This window comes from Adiantum capillus-veneris, chromosome 18 (genome assembly GCF_014529385.1).
Source record: "Adiantum capillus-veneris isolate H3 chromosome 18, ASM1452938v2, whole genome shotgun sequence".
NCBI lineage: Eukaryota > Viridiplantae > Streptophyta > Polypodiopsida > Polypodiales > Pteridaceae > Adiantum > Adiantum capillus-veneris.
Genome location: NC_140948.1, coordinates 139,097,996 through 139,116,406, shown reverse-complemented (window position 1 = coordinate 139,116,406; position 18,411 = coordinate 139,097,996). Strand labels below are relative to the sequence as shown.

General features: G+C 43.9%; 1 protein-coding gene across 1 annotated transcript in view; it reads right to left on the bottom strand.

The window, feature by feature from the left end:
- Window positions 1-333: 333 nt before the first annotated feature.
- The window catches only part of LOC147436515 (putative methyltransferase At2g41040, chloroplastic), a 73,042-nt gene continuing 54,964 nt past the window's right edge, over window positions 334-18,411 (bottom strand). Inside the window, exons 5-8 of the mRNA XM_086489390.1 lie at window positions 1,979-2,172; window positions 1,011-1,122; window positions 752-838; window positions 334-674 (exon numbers count right to left, since the gene is read on the bottom strand). Of these exons, the coding sequence (XP_086345516.1) occupies window positions 534-674; window positions 752-838; window positions 1,011-1,122; window positions 1,979-2,172 (534 nt within the window). The 3' untranslated portion in view covers window positions 334-533. The remainder of the gene's footprint in view (window positions 675-751; window positions 839-1,010; window positions 1,123-1,978; window positions 2,173-18,411) is intronic.

Here is an 18,411-nt window from a genome sequence, read left to right as displayed (position 1 = left end):
TGGAAGGATGAAATTAAGAGAGAAAATGATTAAACTCAATTGCACTTTCGTCGAAGCTCAGATGTCAGTTGTAAAGTCGGACGATCCAATAATGAACCATTCAGCATGTAATCATGATAATTAGAGAGAGAGAGAGATTAACTAAGAGGTTAACTCAATGCACACTGGACTAGTGTCGGCAGACACCACTTAATTATTCAACATATTCACAAGTCATTTTACAAGCCTCTCATATAGGCTGCACAGGTGACTCTTTACACACTTCCAAAGAATAGTTGACTCTTCTCCAAAGGACAAGATGCTCCTTGGCCCTTGACCCTTGAAGCCAAGTAGAAGGGTCAAGGGCCAAGGAGCATCTTGCCAAGTAGAAGATTCATGTGAAGGATCTACACAACTTGTATTCCAAGGAAGTGCGGTTTTGAAGAGAGGGCGAGTAGCAGAGTTTCGAGTGCTCAACCAGTTGACTAGGAAGAGAAGGATCATTATGACTTGCGTTGCAATAAAGTGCTGATTAGGAGGAAACAGAAGAACAATTAGGAAGGCTTCTGGGCACTGAACATGATAAAATTAGAGTTTCGAATGCTGGACCAATTGACTAGGCCACAACTTCCACAAAGCTCCTTCAACTCTCTTTCAGTCCAGAATCCTGTTGCCCCATAGGCTCTTCGGAACACCTATACATCAACCACATTGATAAGCCCTCTAGGTGAGCAAAGACAAAATCTGCAGAAGGATACCACACCAACTCTACCTGTTTGACAGGTTCTATAATATCAAGCGCATTTGTACTTGCAACAAAGACACCACCCGGCTTCAATATTCTGCTGACCTCAGCAACCTTTATGAACATATTTAATTCATGCACCATATGTTAGAAGAGATGCAAAGAAAATCATAAAATCCGACCCGCAACAATTTACGAATGCTAGATTCAGTACAACTGCCCAAGAGTATGTCACCATCAGAATGATATACATATGAAACTCAAATTTGATAACAGATATACACACCCCATTAGAAGGAGATGGCCAACAATGTAAAGCAGCACCCGCATGAACAGCATCAATTGTCCCTGTTGCAAATGGAAGCCGTCCAACATCCGCACGTACCAAAATGAGGTCACTGTGATGCAAAAATTGAAAATCTTGGTGAAACAGTACCCCTCGGACCCCAAACTTTTGCAAACATGACTGAGCTCTGAACATTTTAATAAGCAACACATGAAAAAGAAGAATCTATGAGAGCTCAACACTTTGCAAAGGCCCTAAAATCTAAGCAACTTTCCATATTAGTCATTGCAGGAGGAAAGCTTCATAGTAAAAAATCGGAAAATTTAATGTGTTTGTCAATCTTCATGCACTCACACCCATTGATCATTATTAAAATCAGAGCATTGGGTAAGGCTCACATTCTTTGTCAGCCTTCTGATCAGATTTAATCCCATTGCTCCTCAGCAACGCCTGTGCACTTGCCAAGTCTATTTGGATATTTTCCGTATCAACTTACGAAAGTATGTTCAAAACAAGCGACATGGCAGTGGTTGTCGAAACCTTTTGGTCAAACCACAACGACATACAGGCAATCGGGGGGGGGGGGGGGGGGGGGGGGGGAGTAAGTCCCAAAAATGGGCAAGGATCTGTCTTACTAAAATGATGGGACCTGTGCTTGCCCCCCCCCCTTTTTTACTTTGTTCTGAAGAGAATACCCTGCCATCAAATCTTGTTTTTATCTTGTGTTGTTTACCCCATCAATTCTAATGTCATGTGCTTCAGGCAACAAGCAACCTAAACCTCGCACCTAACAGCCAAACAAGAAAGGGCGTTTGACTTTGCTATGCACACTTATTTTCCTGCACCTGTACTAAAAGTGATTTCAAAAAGTAGCGAGTTAAAGAAAGAATGTCCTTCACTACACTGTGTGCACTAAAGAATCTGCCCAAGTGAAGACAGACCTTTTATCATGAAAGACGGGAGCTTACGTGTTGTTCAATGATGGGTCTTCTTGAACAAACGCCTGAAACTGCTCAAGCATATTCTCCGAAAAATCTAGCCCAATTACTGACGTGTAAAGGCCACTTTTTAAAAGCCCCCTGGTAAATAGACCACTGGCACAGCTCAAATCAACTAGAACGCCTCCACCTGCCGGTTCCAAATATTTGTTGGCGAGCTTCAACTACAGTGACAAATTCAAGGGTTTCAGTTTCAGTTCACAACACACTAGCTGTGCAAAACAGAATATCATGTACTCCACGGTGAAGTTGAAATCAGCATGACTAGACCTACACATGATTGTTATGTAAAATTTAAAATTAAGCTCTTATACCCTTGCCGATCTCTATGGGAGCCTTCGTCTCACAGGCCTACCATCTACAAAGTCTCAGTGTGAACTAGATAAGCACTGAGGTTTGACGGTCGTAAATTAAAGTTCCATTAATAGCAATACCAGAAATATCATAAAACATTCAGAATAACTGGCCTTCTTTGACATGTATTTCGGGTTCCCTAACTCCATTAGTCTCATTGTAGATATAGCAAAAACTTCAAACAAAATTAGTCAATCTGACTAGTGCATGGAGGCTACAAGAGTGTGTCAAGATCTTAGAAAACAAGGTGTCGTGCTGTTTTTTGAGCACGGTGTGAAAAACCAAGTTTATGATGTGTTTTTGGAGTTTTGTTCAGTTAATGGCTTATGCCTGGGCTCAATAAGAACAAGGTTATGCTGAAATGTATGTCATTTGATGTATTGATAGTGTTTCCAGCCAAGTTTGCAATCAATGGGAAGCATTTTCTATTGTTTATACAGTTAAGTGCGGAATGTGAATGCCGGATACGACAAGAATAAGGTTGCATAAAATTTTTGTTGGAATGTATCCAAATGGGTGGTGTTTGTCATTGTAGTTGTATTGGATGTCTTCGGGCTCCACTTGGATCCAGAACAGGGTCGATATGGCTGATTTTGCTCGATTTGTGGCTTTCCAGGGTTTTTGGTTCCATATCAGATTGGTCTGTCACAAACAGATGATGTGGCATGACCACCAGGGCAAACTATACGGACAGAGTACGCACATGCTGACGTGGCAGTAAGTACGGACAGGGCTGACGTGATGGACAGTACGGACTTCCGTGATTTGCGCTGGCAAGTGCTGACGTGGCAGCCTGTACGGATTTCCGCAAATTGCTCAAACTGCATTTTGGGGCAGATTTTAGACCAGATGCTTTTTGGATTGATTGCTTTTGAGTTGAATAGCTTTTGGGGCTCTGCTTTTGGGGCATCCCTTATAAGAATAAATAAGACCCTTGGGGCATCACTCTTCAGAGCATCTGGACGCAAAGTCTGAGAGCAGATGACCCCTTCGGGTGTTGTACTTTGCTCAAGCATTAATATAATGAAGAAACACCGAAAGGGACGCCAGGTTTTGGGGCCAATACCTCTAGGCACGGAACTACACCGGGCTGTGTCGACTCAAGTTTTGAAGTTGTAAAGTATTTTAAGTGATTTTCTCGTGTGTCGTGCCAGATTCTCGACTTGGGGTATCCAAGTCTGTGTGACAGTGGTATCAGAGCACGCCCGATTTCTCTTCTACCAAGAAATCTGATCCTCTTATCGCGACACACATGGATTCAAATGGCGAATCCCGATTCCCACAAGAATCAGACAAACCCTCCTAACACTTTGGAAACAGGAGACATCACGGGAAATTCGAACGGATCAGCAGATCCAAAGTAAGGGCCACCTCGGCCTACGAGATATCAATTGATGGAAATGCAGCGTCAACAACAAGTTGATGATTGTGCAAAGCAGATGCTTCAGTTTGCAAAGGATCCTCAATATGCCAAATTTTTGACCCAACACCCAATTGATGAGGTGCATTCTCATTGGCAGAAAGCCATTCATCCCCCGATAAAGTCAGCCCTCAAGAAACCTCCTGTTCCACGGATGTTTACAAAAGATGAACTCGAGGATGTTGTCGAAAAACGAGTCAACCAACTGTTGGGGACAAAGAAGAAGCAACTGAAGAAATGCAACAAGGGAACTGACTTTTCCCTGGTTACTTGGGCCAAAAATCCTCTTTTGAGAATGCAAGAAAACAGAAGAAGAGAGTACGTTTCGAAGGACTGTCCAGTTCATCCTCACCTTCTTCTGGCACCTCGGACAGCTCATCCTCTTCTGACTCGAGTGATGAGGACAGAAAGGGCAAGAAACGATGAAAGGACCATACGTTTTATTCAAAAAGGAAGCACTTTTGCAGAGCCAATCAGTATGATTTTCTCGACGACAAGGGCAAAAAGACCAAGGAATTCAAAAAGGGTGGGAAGGTAGTAAAGTTTGAATACTTTTCGGGGCTTTGAGATGCTCCAAGGCATTAGCCTTTATCCAACAATTTGACATAGCATTTTTTGGAGGCCGCTATACAGAGCACTCCAAGATTAGACAGGCAGCATTCTTTTTGAAGGGCAACGCACGGACATGGTGGTCCACTCTTTTGTTAAGAAAAGAAGCACCGACAAAGTGGCTGAAGTTTAAGAAACTCTTTATTTCTTCATGGCTCACTTAAGAATACAAACGGGATGTGATTACTGACTGGAATTATCTTCGGATGGTCAAAGCAGAACCTTTGGATACTTACTATGAGAGATTTTGGGATGTTTTCTTACCTGCTTCATCCTTTAAGCAAATCAATTTCAAGTAGCAAATCGAGCAATCTTGCTGTGGACTTCCCAAAGAGATCCAAGACTACTTTCTTGAGCAGAAGTCCGAGTCCATACAACAATTAATGGGACATGATAAGCGGGGATTTGCTATACATTCGAGTAACTTGACTTACCCACCAAATGAACCTTCAACAAGTCAGAACAGAAACAGACAACGCAGAGATACGGGCCTACCAATCGGTTTGGTTCAAAATTTCTAATTTGGGGATTCAATCGAGGTGTACACTCGCAATGGCAGGTACACCCAATTTGTAAACTTTGGGTTATCAGACATCATCAATTGGAAGCTTCTACTGTTTGCAAGCTTCTATTTCAATTCTCCGTTTACTACTGCTATTATCCTTGATCTATATTCTAAATCTCTGTTATCTCTTTCAAATCAATCTCAATTCATCATTATAATCTATTATTAGCACTTGATTATCACTACTTGCACCCTAATCTTTTGATTTCTAACAATAAGCTATTCTCCATCCACAGTCAAAGGGCAAAACCTACCCGATTTCCCCTAGAGAGCCGCACACTTCGACAAATTTGGTGAACCCGACGCGAATCACATGGAGGTAGGCAGAATTAGCCATGTCTAGAAACCAAGATAACCGGAGGCAATAGGTGTTGCAACAATCTGTTGCGCTTCCGCATCAAGAGCATTTCCATCATCGTGCAGCGGAATGAATGTTGTATTTTCTCAAGATTAGTGATCTTTATTGCTCAAAGTTCCTTTTAGTTCTTAGGGAAAGAGAGAGCTTTCCATCTTATGGAGAGTGCTATGATCACGAACAAAGTGAGTGGATACTGTGCGTGCAAGTGAATGAGACTGAGAGAAGGAGAGAGAAGAGATACGACACCCGAGAGGTTGTAAAACCCTCCTCCGAAGGCCCCACTCTCGTCGGCGAGAGTGGTCTACTTTGATTGCACAAAGGTGTACAATGCGTATGCAATGGGACTATGCCGATGACAACGACAACGGTGACGACGACGACTTGATGGCTGGAATCTGTGATCTTCTAATCGCTGAATTTGGGGACTGGTTGGTGGCTGAAAATGACTGTTTTGGCTGCGTTTTTATGGCTGAAAATGGGGGAAAATCTGCAACCGTCTTGGGATGGTTCTGCTACTGAGTCATAGGTTGAAAACTGCGAAGATCTACTGCTGGTTTGGGCTGAGAATTAAAAACGCTGATCTGTGTGGTTACCTAGCGTTAGTGAAGGGCTGATCCGTACCTGCTGGTTATGCTGCAGCAAACGCTGAAGTGCTGAATCATACAAGCTGCGAATCTTCCACAAAAACGCTGAGGTATGCTGGTGGTCTAGCGTTAGTAAAATGCTAAAGCTGGGGCTGATTCTATCGCGGGAAAACACCGAGGATAGGGCTGATCTACAAGGATCTGCTAACGCTAAGATACTGTGGTTGATGGCGATGACTGCAAGAGAGGAAAACACCAGGGCTGCTGAGTTGATGCAAAAATGCCAGGAAGGGGAAAAGATGCAAAAAGGCCAGGGATGGTCTGAGGGGGTACTGCTGAGAAGTTGCCTTTTGAGCGGGAAGCTCCTGCTGCCTCTTCTGCCAAAAAGTGCTAACTTGGGTTTGCTTATATATTAACTTAGCAAAATTGCCCTACCTATTTTTGTTGGAAAGTCACTTAAAACTAATAAGTGAAAATAACCAATAAATAGGAAAATAGGCTAAATGCACTGGGAAATTCCCCTAATTGATGCTAATGGATTCTGATGGGAATTCCAATGATCATGCTGTGTGCAACCGGAGGATATGTATCTATGCTAAGTGACTGGGCATGCACGGTCTACGAATAGACTCACAAAAGTGCCAGATCACTGCTAATCTAAACTGACTTGACTGACGAGAACCCTACTGTGGTATAGCTTGTCCACGGACACATAGGGTTGGGATGGGTCACGTGACATCCCCTCCTTTTCAAAGTGAAGTACTGGTACCGAACCTTATGGCGTCGAAGGAGATCGCCAACAACATCCGGAATCCTAGAAGGGACTCTTCGCCGGCCCACTCTGATGTGTGGGTCGTGCGGTACTTGAACTTCATAAAGGTCTGCAACGCTTGCTTCTTTGGGCCGCGCCGAAAGCGACTCAAAGTCTTTTGTGGCTCCTTCGATACTTCAACTTTGTCTAGAGTTGTCACGTGACACATCCCAACCCTATGTGTCCGTGGACAAGCTACACCATAGCAGGGTTTCCGTCAAGTCCAGTCAAGTTAGATTAGAAGTAATCTGGCACTTTTGTGAGTCTATTTCGTAGACCGTGCATGCCCAGTCACTCAGTGTAGATGCATATCCTCTGGTTGCACCTTGCATAAGCATAAGCATTTCCATCAGATTCCATCAGAGTCAGTTTGGGGATTTTTCAGATGACTTTATCCCATTTTTTCCTATTTTTGACATTTTTCACTTATTTATTAAGTGACTTTTGTTGGGTACTCAGTAGGGCAAATTGGGTAAGTTAATCTATAAGCAAACCCAAGTTAACACTTTCTGGCAGAAGAGGCAGCAGGAGCTTCCCGCTCAACAGGTAACTTCTCAGCAGTACCCCCTCAAGCACCTTGGCGTTTTTGGAGATCCCATCCTTGCCGACCCGCAAGATCTAGCGTTTTCAGCCTGGCCTGGATCGTCAACACCACCAGAACCCTAGCGCTAGCAGATTACTGCCATCACCAGCAAATTCATCAGCATTACTAGCATTTTTCCCAAACAGCCAAATCAGCGGTTTTGCTTTGCAGATTCAGATCAGCAGTAGCGTTTTTGGCAAGGGAAAAGCAACATCAGCGTTTTTTATATTCAGCCCAAACCAGCAGCAGAGATTCGCAGTTTTCAGCCTATGACACCGCAGAAGATCATCACCCCCAAGTTGGTTGCAGATGATCCCCCAATTTTCAGCCATAAAAACGCAGCCAAAACAGTTATTTTCAGCCAGGAAACAGTCCCGAAAAACAGCAGATAGAAGATTACAGATTTCAGCCATCGAGTCGTCGTCGTCATCGGCATAGTCCAAGTTGCATCAGTCCATTGCATACGCATTGTACACCTTTGTGCAATCAAAGTAGACCACTCTCGCCGACGAGAGTGGGGCCTTCGGAGGAGGGTTTTACAACCTCTTGGGTGTCGTATCTCTTCTCTCTCCTTCTCTCAGTCTCGTTCACTTGCACGCACAATCCACTCATTTTGTTCGTGATCATAGCACTCTTCATAAGACGGAAAGCTCTCTTTCCCTAAGAACTAAAAAGAACATTCAGCAATAAAGATCACTAATCTTGAGTTAATACAACATTCATTCCGTTGCACCTTACATTGGTATCAAAGCTTTGGAAGTGTTCTGCATTACTCAAGGGAAGAACCACAAGAACCACAAGAATTTTTTTTTGCTTGTGATCGCACGAACCCAAGTTTACTTGGGCGTGGCGATTCCTAATCGTGTTTTGTTGAAGAGTGACAGGAATCCCAAGAAAGAAGGGCTTGTCCAGCCTCCCCTTGTGTCTCTTTTCACTCATTGAGAGCGGACCATGCACTTAGCGGCCAGCCAATCGACATGAGGTGGGAAAAAGCAACCTTGGTGTGAGCGCAAGGCCGCCAAGGGGTGCGCCCGCAGAAAGGAGTAGAACTCGGGTGAAGAGAAGATCCTTCTCCAACGCGATTGGCAAGCGAAAGAACCCCTCAAGAACCTCAAGAACCTCAAGAACCCAAGAAAAACTGTCCTAAGACAGTCCCACCTAAAGAACCAAAGGCACCCGCAACTACCACTAACTCTATCACAACACAACCTGCATCTTCTCATGACTGTGACACACACATTGATGAATCTCTCATGAAGTGTTATGGTCATGTAAAAGGACAGCATTTTGTCGTCTTGTTTGATCCAGGCAGTATGCATCATGTGATTAGTCCCCCTCTTCTTGAGAGAGCCCGCCTAGAGGTTAGTCAGAAATCTCCTCTCGAGGTTTCTGGCTTTGCTCCTGGTATGGACTCTCTTATCACGAAGGAGTGCCTTGATGTGATGTTTACCGTTCATCAAGCTTCTTTTCGTAGGAAATTTCTTGTGTCTCCTCTCTCAGGATGTGATATGATTTTAGGCATTAAATGGTTTCGTGAACTTGATCCTTACATTAAATTTAGTGCTAACACGATCACTGTACATTCCGATATTGATTCCCCCCTCATCATTCGTACTGAGGAGGGCTTGCATTCTTTGCCTCTCATCTCGCATGTACAGGTAAAGCGTGAATTACGACGAGGTGCACAAGCGGCATTCATTTATGCTGCTCCAGTTTCCCAGAGCATTCAGGCTCCATGTAAGTATTCGGAGTTGTTTACGAAATTTAAACATCTCTTTTTGCAGGATGATTTTCCACCTCGTCTCCCACCAGAGCGGCCGAAGGACCGCCGCATCGAGCTTATGGAGGGAGCGCAGCCGGTCAGTAAGGCTCCCTACCATTTGAACAAGTCACGGGAGGAAGAGTTAGAGCGACAACTCACGGAGTTGGTGGCTAGAGGATTCATACGTCCTAGTGTAAGTCCTTTTGCTGCCCCTATTTTGTTCGTTCGCAAGAAGGATGGTTCGTCTCATTTGTGTGTTGATTATAGGGCATTAAACAAGATGACCGTCAAGAACAAGTTTCCGATGCCTCGCATTGAGTATATCTTGGATAGGCTCAATGGGGCAAAGGTTTTCAGCAAGGTCAATCTCAAAAGTGGATACCATCAGGTACGGGTATTCAAAGGCGACATTTTCAAGACCGCCTTTCGCACCGAGCGAGGGCAATGGGAGTATATTGTTATGCCTTTTGGATTGATAGGAGCCGTGGGTACATTCAATCGTCTCATGGTAGGTCGTTTCGGCGACATGGTAGATGTATGTGTGTTCATCTTTTTAGATGATATTCTCATTTTTTCTGCATCGTGGGAACAACATGAAAGAGATGTTGAAAGGGTACTAACTCGTTTGGATGAGTGTCAGCTGTACATTGCAGCTAAGAAGTCTGAATTTTTTCTTACTGAAGTCACTTATCTGGGTTATATCATATCTGCAGAAGGCGTCAAGCTAGACCCCGCGAAGGTGGAACAGGTTCGTAATTGGGATTTGCCCAAAACTGCGTATGATGTGCTTTCTTTTCTTGGTTTATGTCAAGCATATAGTTCGCACATAGAGAATTTTGCACGCATTGTTGCACTTATGACTGATGTTTTGAAAGGGGTAAAGACTCGCCTTAATTGCGTAGACTTGCCCGAGGCAGCCATTGAGGCTTTCGAAGCTCTCAAGGTTGCGGTGACGGAAGCTCCGTGTCTTATCCTTGCTTCTTGGGATGATCCCTTTGAGGTATGGACGGATGCGAGCAATGTCGCCATAGGCGCTGTGCTCCAGTAACATGGTCGCCCAGTAGCTTTCCTTAGCAGGAAGCTCAATAGTGCGGAAAAGAATTATTCAGTTTATGATAGAGAACTTTTGTCTGTCATTCACTCTCTTAAGCATTGGAAGCATTTCTTGTATGGTAGAGAGTTTATAGTGCGCACAGATCATCAAGCCCTCAAGTGGCTCCAGTCTATGCCTAGTGCACATTGGAGTGATCGCCAAGCGCGGTGGTCACAATTTTTTGAGCAATTTGGAGGTTTGATTGAGTATGTGCCTGGAAAAGCTAACCCTGTTGCAGATGCGTTGAGTCGCAAAGGACAGATTTTGGCTCTTGAGTCAAGTACCACATTTTCGATACAGGGTGAGTCTTTCGACAGCATGAAGAATCAGTATGCAGATTCAGAGTTTGGTAAGTATTGGTTGCACGCTCTTGCTTCCCAAGGATCCAGCAACTATCTCATTCGTGATGGATTGTTATTTTTTCGTCAGCGTCTATGTGTGTTGCCCTCTCTCAGGCCATCCATATTGCATGATGCACATGACTCTCTCACAGGTGGGCACAGGGGTATGAATACCACATTGGAAAAGATTGAACGATTTTTCTATTGGCCTAAAATACGAAAAGATGTGTTTAGTTATGTCACACATTGCACTATATGTCAAAAAGTGAAAGCTCCTCGGGGTAAGCAGCAAGGCCTCTTGCTTCCGCTGCCTATTCCTGAGGGACCTTTTCAAGATATCTCTATGGATTTTGTGACTAACTTACCACCAAGTTAGCATTCAAGGAACACTCAATGTTTAACTATTGTTGATCGTTTCAGCAGATTTTGCATGTTGATTCCTTGTAAGGCCACAGTTACTGCACAAGATGTTGCACGATTGTTCATAAAGCATTGATACCCCCTCTGTGGTTTGCCAAAGTCCATTGTTTCAGATAGGGATGTTAAGTTTACGTCCAACTTTGGCGTGCACTCTTTGAAAATTTTGACACAAAGTCGAATTTTTCATCCGCTTTTCATCCACAGTCAGATGGTCAAACGGAAATTTATAATCAGTTGGCTTTTGATGTGTTGAAGTCTTATGTTCATGATCAGCAGTCTCAATGGGAGCTCTATCTCCCATTGGTACAGGCTATTCTCAATGATTCCTTCTCTTCTGCTATTGGTCGAACTCCGTATGAGGCAGCTTTTGGCCACCGATTCCAGTCATTGTTGACTTGATCGGTCAGTCAAATGCCCGATGCCAATGCTGAGAGTCGGTCATTGGATGAGATTTCTGAGAGTGTGAAGCTTCGGCTAAGCAAGGCTCAGGAATCTTATTCTCGACAGGCTAACAAGCATCGTCAGGAGGTCTCGATCAAGGAAGGAGATTGGATGTATCTACGAATTATGAAACAGCGTCTTAAGCAAGTTGGAAAGAAATGTCCTAAATTATCTTTTCGTATGTATGGTCCATTTCCAGTCATCAAAAAGATTAACGGGGTTTCAATGAAATTAAAGTTGCCTAACCCATGGTCAATGCACAACGTTTTCCATGTTTCTTGGTTGAAAGTGTTTCAAGGAACACCTCCAAAGGACGTTTCGGAAGAAGAAGAACCGGAGATCATCGATGAAGCAGAAGTTATGGAGCCGGAGCAAGTCTTGTTGTATCGGTTTCGCCATGGTTCGAAGAAACAAGTACGACAGTATTTTTTGAAGTTCAAAGATCGAGGAACCCATGAAGCAGTGTGGGTAGACGAAGAGTTCTTCAAGGATTATCCAGAGTTGTTGGCAAACTACAAGGAAGCCATGCAACTCGGTACCAGTACCTCACTTTAAAAAGGAGGGGATGTCACGTGACACATCCCAACCCTATGTGTCCGTGGACAAGCTACACCATAGAAGGATTTCTGTCAAGTCCAGTCAAGTTAGATTAGAAGTAATCTGGCACTTTTGTGAGTCTATTCGTAGACCGTGCATGCCCAGTCACTCAGTGTAGATGCATATCCTCTGGTTGCACCTTGCATAAGCATAAGCATTTCCATCAGATTCCATCAGAGTCAGTTTGGGGATTTTTTAGATGACTTTATCCCATTTTTTCCTATTTTTTGACATTTTTCACTTAATTATTAAGTGACTTTTGTTGGGTACTCAGTAGGGCAAATTGGGTAAGTTAATTTATAAGCAAACCCAAGTGAGCACTTTCTGGCAGAAGAGGCAGCAGGAGCTTCCCGCTCAACAGGCAACTTCTCAGCACTACCCCCTCAAGAACCTTGGCGTTTTTGGAGATCCCATCCTCGCCGACCCGCAAGATCTAGCGTTTTCAGCCTGGCCTGGATCGTAAACACCACCAGAACCCTAGCGCTAGCAGATTACTGCCATCACCAGCAAATTCATCAGCATTACTAGCATTTTTCCCAAACAGCCAAATCAGCGTTTTTGCTTTGCAGATTCAGATCAGCAGTAGCGTTTTTAGCAAGGGAAAAGCAACATCAGCGTTTTTTATATTCAGCCCAAACCAGCAGCAGAGATTCGCAATTTTCAGCCTATGACACCGCAGTAGATCACCCCCAAGTTGGTTGCAGATGATCCCCCAATTTTCAGCCATTAAAACACAGCCAAAACAGTTATTTTCAGCAATCGAAACAGTCCCGAAAAACAACAGATAGAAGACTAAAGATTTCAGCCATCGAGTCGTCATCGTCATCACTGTCGTCGTCATCGGCATAATCAAAGTTGCATCAGTCCATTGCATACGCATTGTATACCTTTGTGCAATCAAAGTAGACCACTCTCGCCGACGAGAGTGGGGCCTTCGGAGGAGGGTTTTACAACCTCTTGGGTGTCGTATCTCTTCTCTCTCCTTCTCTCAGTTTCGTTCACTTGCACGCACAATCCACTCACTTTGTTCGTGATCATAGCACTCTTCATAAGACGGAAAGCTCTCTCTTTCCCTAAGAACTAAAAGGAACCTTGAGCAATAAAGATCACTAATCTTGAGAAAATACAACATTCATTCCGCTGCACCTTACAAGAGTCCTGCTTCTTTCGTCTTCAAGAATCTCCATGGCTGAAAATTCCTGAAACATCTCCAACACAAAACCATGAACATACCCATTCCATGTAAAGTGAAGGAAAAAAATCTTGTCTTTGCTAAAGACTGTGTATGCAATGTAGATGAACATAGAGACAGAGTGACAACCCGTTCATCAAACACATGCAAACAATGAGATCGAATCTTTTCTGTTTGATCGAAAGCAATCAACTATGGCAAATCACAATGGAAATGCCCATGCTTGGTGCTCATACTATCATGTGCTCTTTCGGGTACTGTGCCATGCCAAGGAAGAGACATGGAATGTGACTTCCTTACATACATACCTTTCAGCTTTTCATGAACAATCTGCATACATTCGTGCTCATCCATGAGAGAAACATGCTCAACATACAATATGTCATGCCTAGGAAAAGGGATCACATAACGATGCTGACTAAAATGCAGGAAATCTTCACGAATGAAACACTCGAACAATCCGTGCGTATCAATCATGCGAACACATAATACTTCCTGTGATGGCTCTTTGGACCAAAGCTCGAGAGCCAAGATCGCTTCTTCGGGATCTATCGAATCTTCTTGTGGGGGATCTGTGGACCTTGACTCGAAAGCCAAGATCGATTCTTGGTGATTGATCGAATCTACAACGAGGTTAGCTTCGCTAGAAAAAGCATCAACTAACACATCATCCTTGTGAACAATCACACCATCTTCATGCAATTCATCATGCTTGTGAGAAATCACATCTTGATCATGCGAATCATCATGCTTGTCATTGGCATCCAAATCATCATGCTTAGCAATATCATTCAAATCATCATGCTTATCTCTGTCATCCAAATCATCATGCTTGTCATTCAAATCATCATGCTTATCATCATGCAAATCATTGTGCTTATCATTGTCAACCAAAACATCATCATGCTTCACACAATCATATAAATCCTATGTGTCATGCTTTGGAGAAGAAGAGACTGAGAGAGTCTCCGTCTCCTGAATCTCTTGCATCTGTGTCGGCACGGGATACAAGAGTCGCAAGAACTCTTGAATGTGTCGGTCGCGCCGTTCTTGTCTTGCCTTTCTTTCGGCTTCTCTTTCTGTTTTTTCTTCTGCGTGTCTGCGTTTCATTTATGCCATTCTTTCCATAAACATCTGCTTTAACTCCTCCATAGGAGTTAGTGCAATCTTTGTCGTAGATGGGGAAGGGTTGGAAAAACCTCCTGGTGGGGAAAATTCTTCTTCGCCTCTCTCATGCTCATTCCCTCCAAGCGAAGTATCCATTCCGCTTCGAGTGATGATCATTCTCAAATCGTGGGTTCTTGTGGGTTCTTGTGGTCTGGGTTCTTAAGTTCACGAGGAACTTGGGTTCTTGAGGCTCTTGGGTTCGTGAGAATCTTTCGTTCTTGAGGTTCCTGAGTCTTGAGGGTCTTGGGTTCTTGGGGTTCTTGAAGTTTTCTTTCGCTTGCAAATCGCGTTGGAGAAGGATCTTCTCTTCACTCGAATTCTACTCCTTTCTGCGGGCGCACCCCTTGGCGGCCTTGCGCTCACACCAAGGTTGCTTTTTCCCACCTCACGTCAATTGGCCGGCCGCTAAGTGCACGATCCACTCTCAATGAGTGAAAAGAGAACAAGGGAGGCTAGACAAGCCCTTCTTTCTTTGGATTCCTGTCACTCTTCAACAAAACACGATTAGGAATCGCCACGCCCAAGTAAACTTGGGTTCGTGCGATTGCAACAAGCAAAAAAAATTCTTGTGGTTCTTGTGGTTCTTGTGGTTCTTTCCTTGAGTAATGCAGAACACTTCCAAAACTCTGATACCAATGTAAGGTGCAGCGGAATGAATGTTGTATTTTCTCAAGATTAGTGATCTTTATTGCTCAAGGTTCCTTTTAGTTCTTAGGGAAAGAGAGAGCTTTCCGTCTTATGGAGAGTGCTATGATCACGAACAAAGTGAGTGGATATTCTACGTGCAAATGAATGAGATTGAGAGAAGGAGAGAGAAGAGATACAACACCTGAGAGGTTGTAAAACCCTCCTCCGAAGGCCCCACTCTCGTCGGCGAGAGTGGTCTACTTTGATTGCACAAACGTGTACAATGCGTATGCAATGGACTGATGCAATGGGACTATGCCAATGACGACGACGACAGTGACGACGACGACTTGATGGCTGGAATCTGTGATCTTCTAATCGCTGAATTCGGGGACTGGTTGGTGGCTGAAAATGACTGTTTTGGCTGCGTTTTTATGGCTGAAAATGGGGGAACATCTGCAACCGTCTTGGGATGGTTCTGCTACTGAGTCATAGGTTGAAAACTGCGAAGATCTACTGCTGGTTTGGGCTGAGAATTAAAAACGCTGATCTGTGTGGTTACCTAGCGTTAGTGAAGGGCTGATCCGTACCTGCTGGTTATGCTGCAGCAAACGCTGAAGTGCTGAATCATACAAGCTGCGAATCTTCCACAAAAACGCTGAGGTATGCTGGTGGTCTAGCGTTAGTAAAATGCTAAAGCTGGGGCTGATTCTATCGCGGGAAAACACCGAGGATGGGGCTGATCTGCAAGGATCTGCTAACGCTAGGATATTGTGGTTGATGGCGATGACTGCAAGAGAGGAAAACACCAGGGCTGCTGAGTTGATGCAAAAATGCCAGGCAGGGGAGAAGATGCAAAAAGGCTAGGGATGGTCTGAGGGGGTACTGCTGAGAAGTTGCCTTTTGAGCGGGAAGCTCCTGCTGCCTCTTCTGCCAAAAAGTGCTAACTTGGGTTTGCTTATATATTAACTTAGCAAAATTGCCCTACCTATTTTTGTTGGAAAGTCACTTAAAACTAATAAGTGAAAATAACCAATAAATAGGAAAATAGGCTAAATGCACTGGGAAATTCCCCTAATTGATGCTAATGGATTCTGATGGGAATTCCAATGATCATGCTGTGTGCAACCGGAGGATATGTATCTATGCTAAGTGACTGGGCATGCACGGTCTACGAATAGACTCACAAAAGTGCCAGATCACTGCTAATCTAAACTGACTTGACTGACGAGAACCCTACTGTGGTATAGCTTGTCCACGGACACATAGGGTTGGGATGGGTCACGTGACATCAGCAGATGATGAATCAAAGCACAGTTCGAGAGATGAAAGCTCAAATTCGAGAGGCCAGGCAGGTTGTAACAATTTGAAGGACGATATGTCTCCAAAATCTGCAAAAAATATAAGCAGGCTATGGAAGATAAGGGGGTGGATGTGTTGGGTTAAAGGCTTAATAACCCCTTTTTGTATTTTTATACTTTGTCCAGGTTCATATTGAACCTGGACACATTTTTTAAAGGTCACTAATAATAAAAGTGGGAAAACCCAAAACTCACTTATTGAGTTTTCCCCAAAAACGTGAGCTCTCTCTCTCTCCCTCATCGTTCTGCTAGCGCTTCCTCTCCTGCTGGTTTTCGCCACCCCTCTCTGCACACACACTGAACTTCCTCGCGTGCTCTTTCACTTGCACACACCGCCGTGCGCTCAACAACTGGTATCAGAGCCAGATTAGGGTTTCAGAAGCTTTGCGTAGGGAAAACAGGCAAAAGGCTTCTCTCGTGTCAAATTTCCGCTTTCATCGCGAAGCCCCTTGCTTCCGGTGTCACCTAGGGTGATTAGGGTTCCCAAAATAGCCTAAAACAGGCTGAAATTAGGTCAAAATAGGTAAAAACAAGAAAAATACAAGTCAAAACAGCAAAACGCACGTGTTCTAAATCGATTCCCGTGAATGCCCCTTGCCTTTCCTACTCAAAATAGGTCCATGTGATGCTAATTGATGCGCCAAAACAGTAAATTTGCAGAAAATTCAGCATTGGACTGTTTTTATGTACACAAATTGAGGTTTATGTACGCCTTTTGTGGGTTTATGCAAGTACGCATTGGAGATACTTGTTAATTGCTGAAATTTTCAGCACATTGTATGCAACGTGCGGTACATATCACTGAAAATTTTCAGATTTTGTGTAGACACTTTCTGCTGCATTTTAATCCATGCAAATGGTCTCTACTTCCTCGTCGTCTGATGCCAAGAGCTTGATGGAAATCAAGCGATTTGACGGTACAGGTTTCGACCTATGGCAAGACAGGATGCAGCGGATTTTGTTCCTCAAGGATTGTGAGGACGCCCTTTTGGCTGTAAAGCCTGAGGATATGCCGGATGAGGATTGGGCCAAGCTCAACAAGAGGGCAAAGGCCTACATCAAAATGGTTGTGACCGATGACATTCTGGTGGACATAAAGGGCTTGGACAGTGCACATGCAATTTGGCATAAGTTGAAGGCCACTTATGAGAATGCCACCCCTGTGAATCAGGTGCATTTGATGCGCAAACTGATGAACATGATACTTGACGAAGCCAAGTCGGTTTTGAGCACTTAAGTGCTTTCACTAGCGTTATGAGTCAACTACAGGATACTGGGCTTCAACCTTTTGATGACAAGTTGAAAGCCATATTTTTGTTGATGACTTTGCCAGACTCTTGGGAAACGCTTGTGGTTTCTTGGAGTAATAGCCCCAACCTAACATATGATGGAGTGCGAGGCTCCATCTTAAATGAGGAAATTAGACGCAAGTCTAGTGGTGGGGAAGGTGGCAGTTCTGCTTACAATGCGAAAGGCAGAAGTCAGAAGCAAAATACAGGTACCAAGACTCAAAACAGAAGCAAAGGCAAGTCTAGGGATAAGGATGTGACTTGTTACCAGTGTGGCAGAAAAGGCCATAAGAAGCCAGATTGCAGGTATTTCAAGAAAGAGCAGGAAAGAAAGAAGGAATCACAGGAGAAGAAGAAGACAAAGGATAAGAAAGGGGAAAAATCAACAGGTACCTCCTTTAAGGATTCGGAGATTGTCAATGTATCCTCTAGTGTGGTTATCACAGAGTTCTCCGACAATGAGGAGATCTTGGTTACAGCTTCATGCCTCTCAGATTTTGTTGTAGCAAATGCAGAAGACATGCTTATCTCACATAGAGATGTCATTGATGCATTGCTAAGTGCAAATGATGGCCTTACACAGTCTTGGATAGTAGACTCGGGTGCCTCATTTCATGTGACTCCATCTGTGGAGTGTTTTGCTTCTTATCATGCAGGCAACGCAAGGTTTACCTTGGGGATAACCATGCTTTTGACATTGAAGGAATGGGCACTGTGCGCTTGGCATTAAACAATGACCAAGAGTTTATGCTTAAAGATGTAAGGTATGTACCAGAAATCAAGAAGAGTCTTTTGTCTGTTGGCCAGATGGATGCACAGGGTTATACAA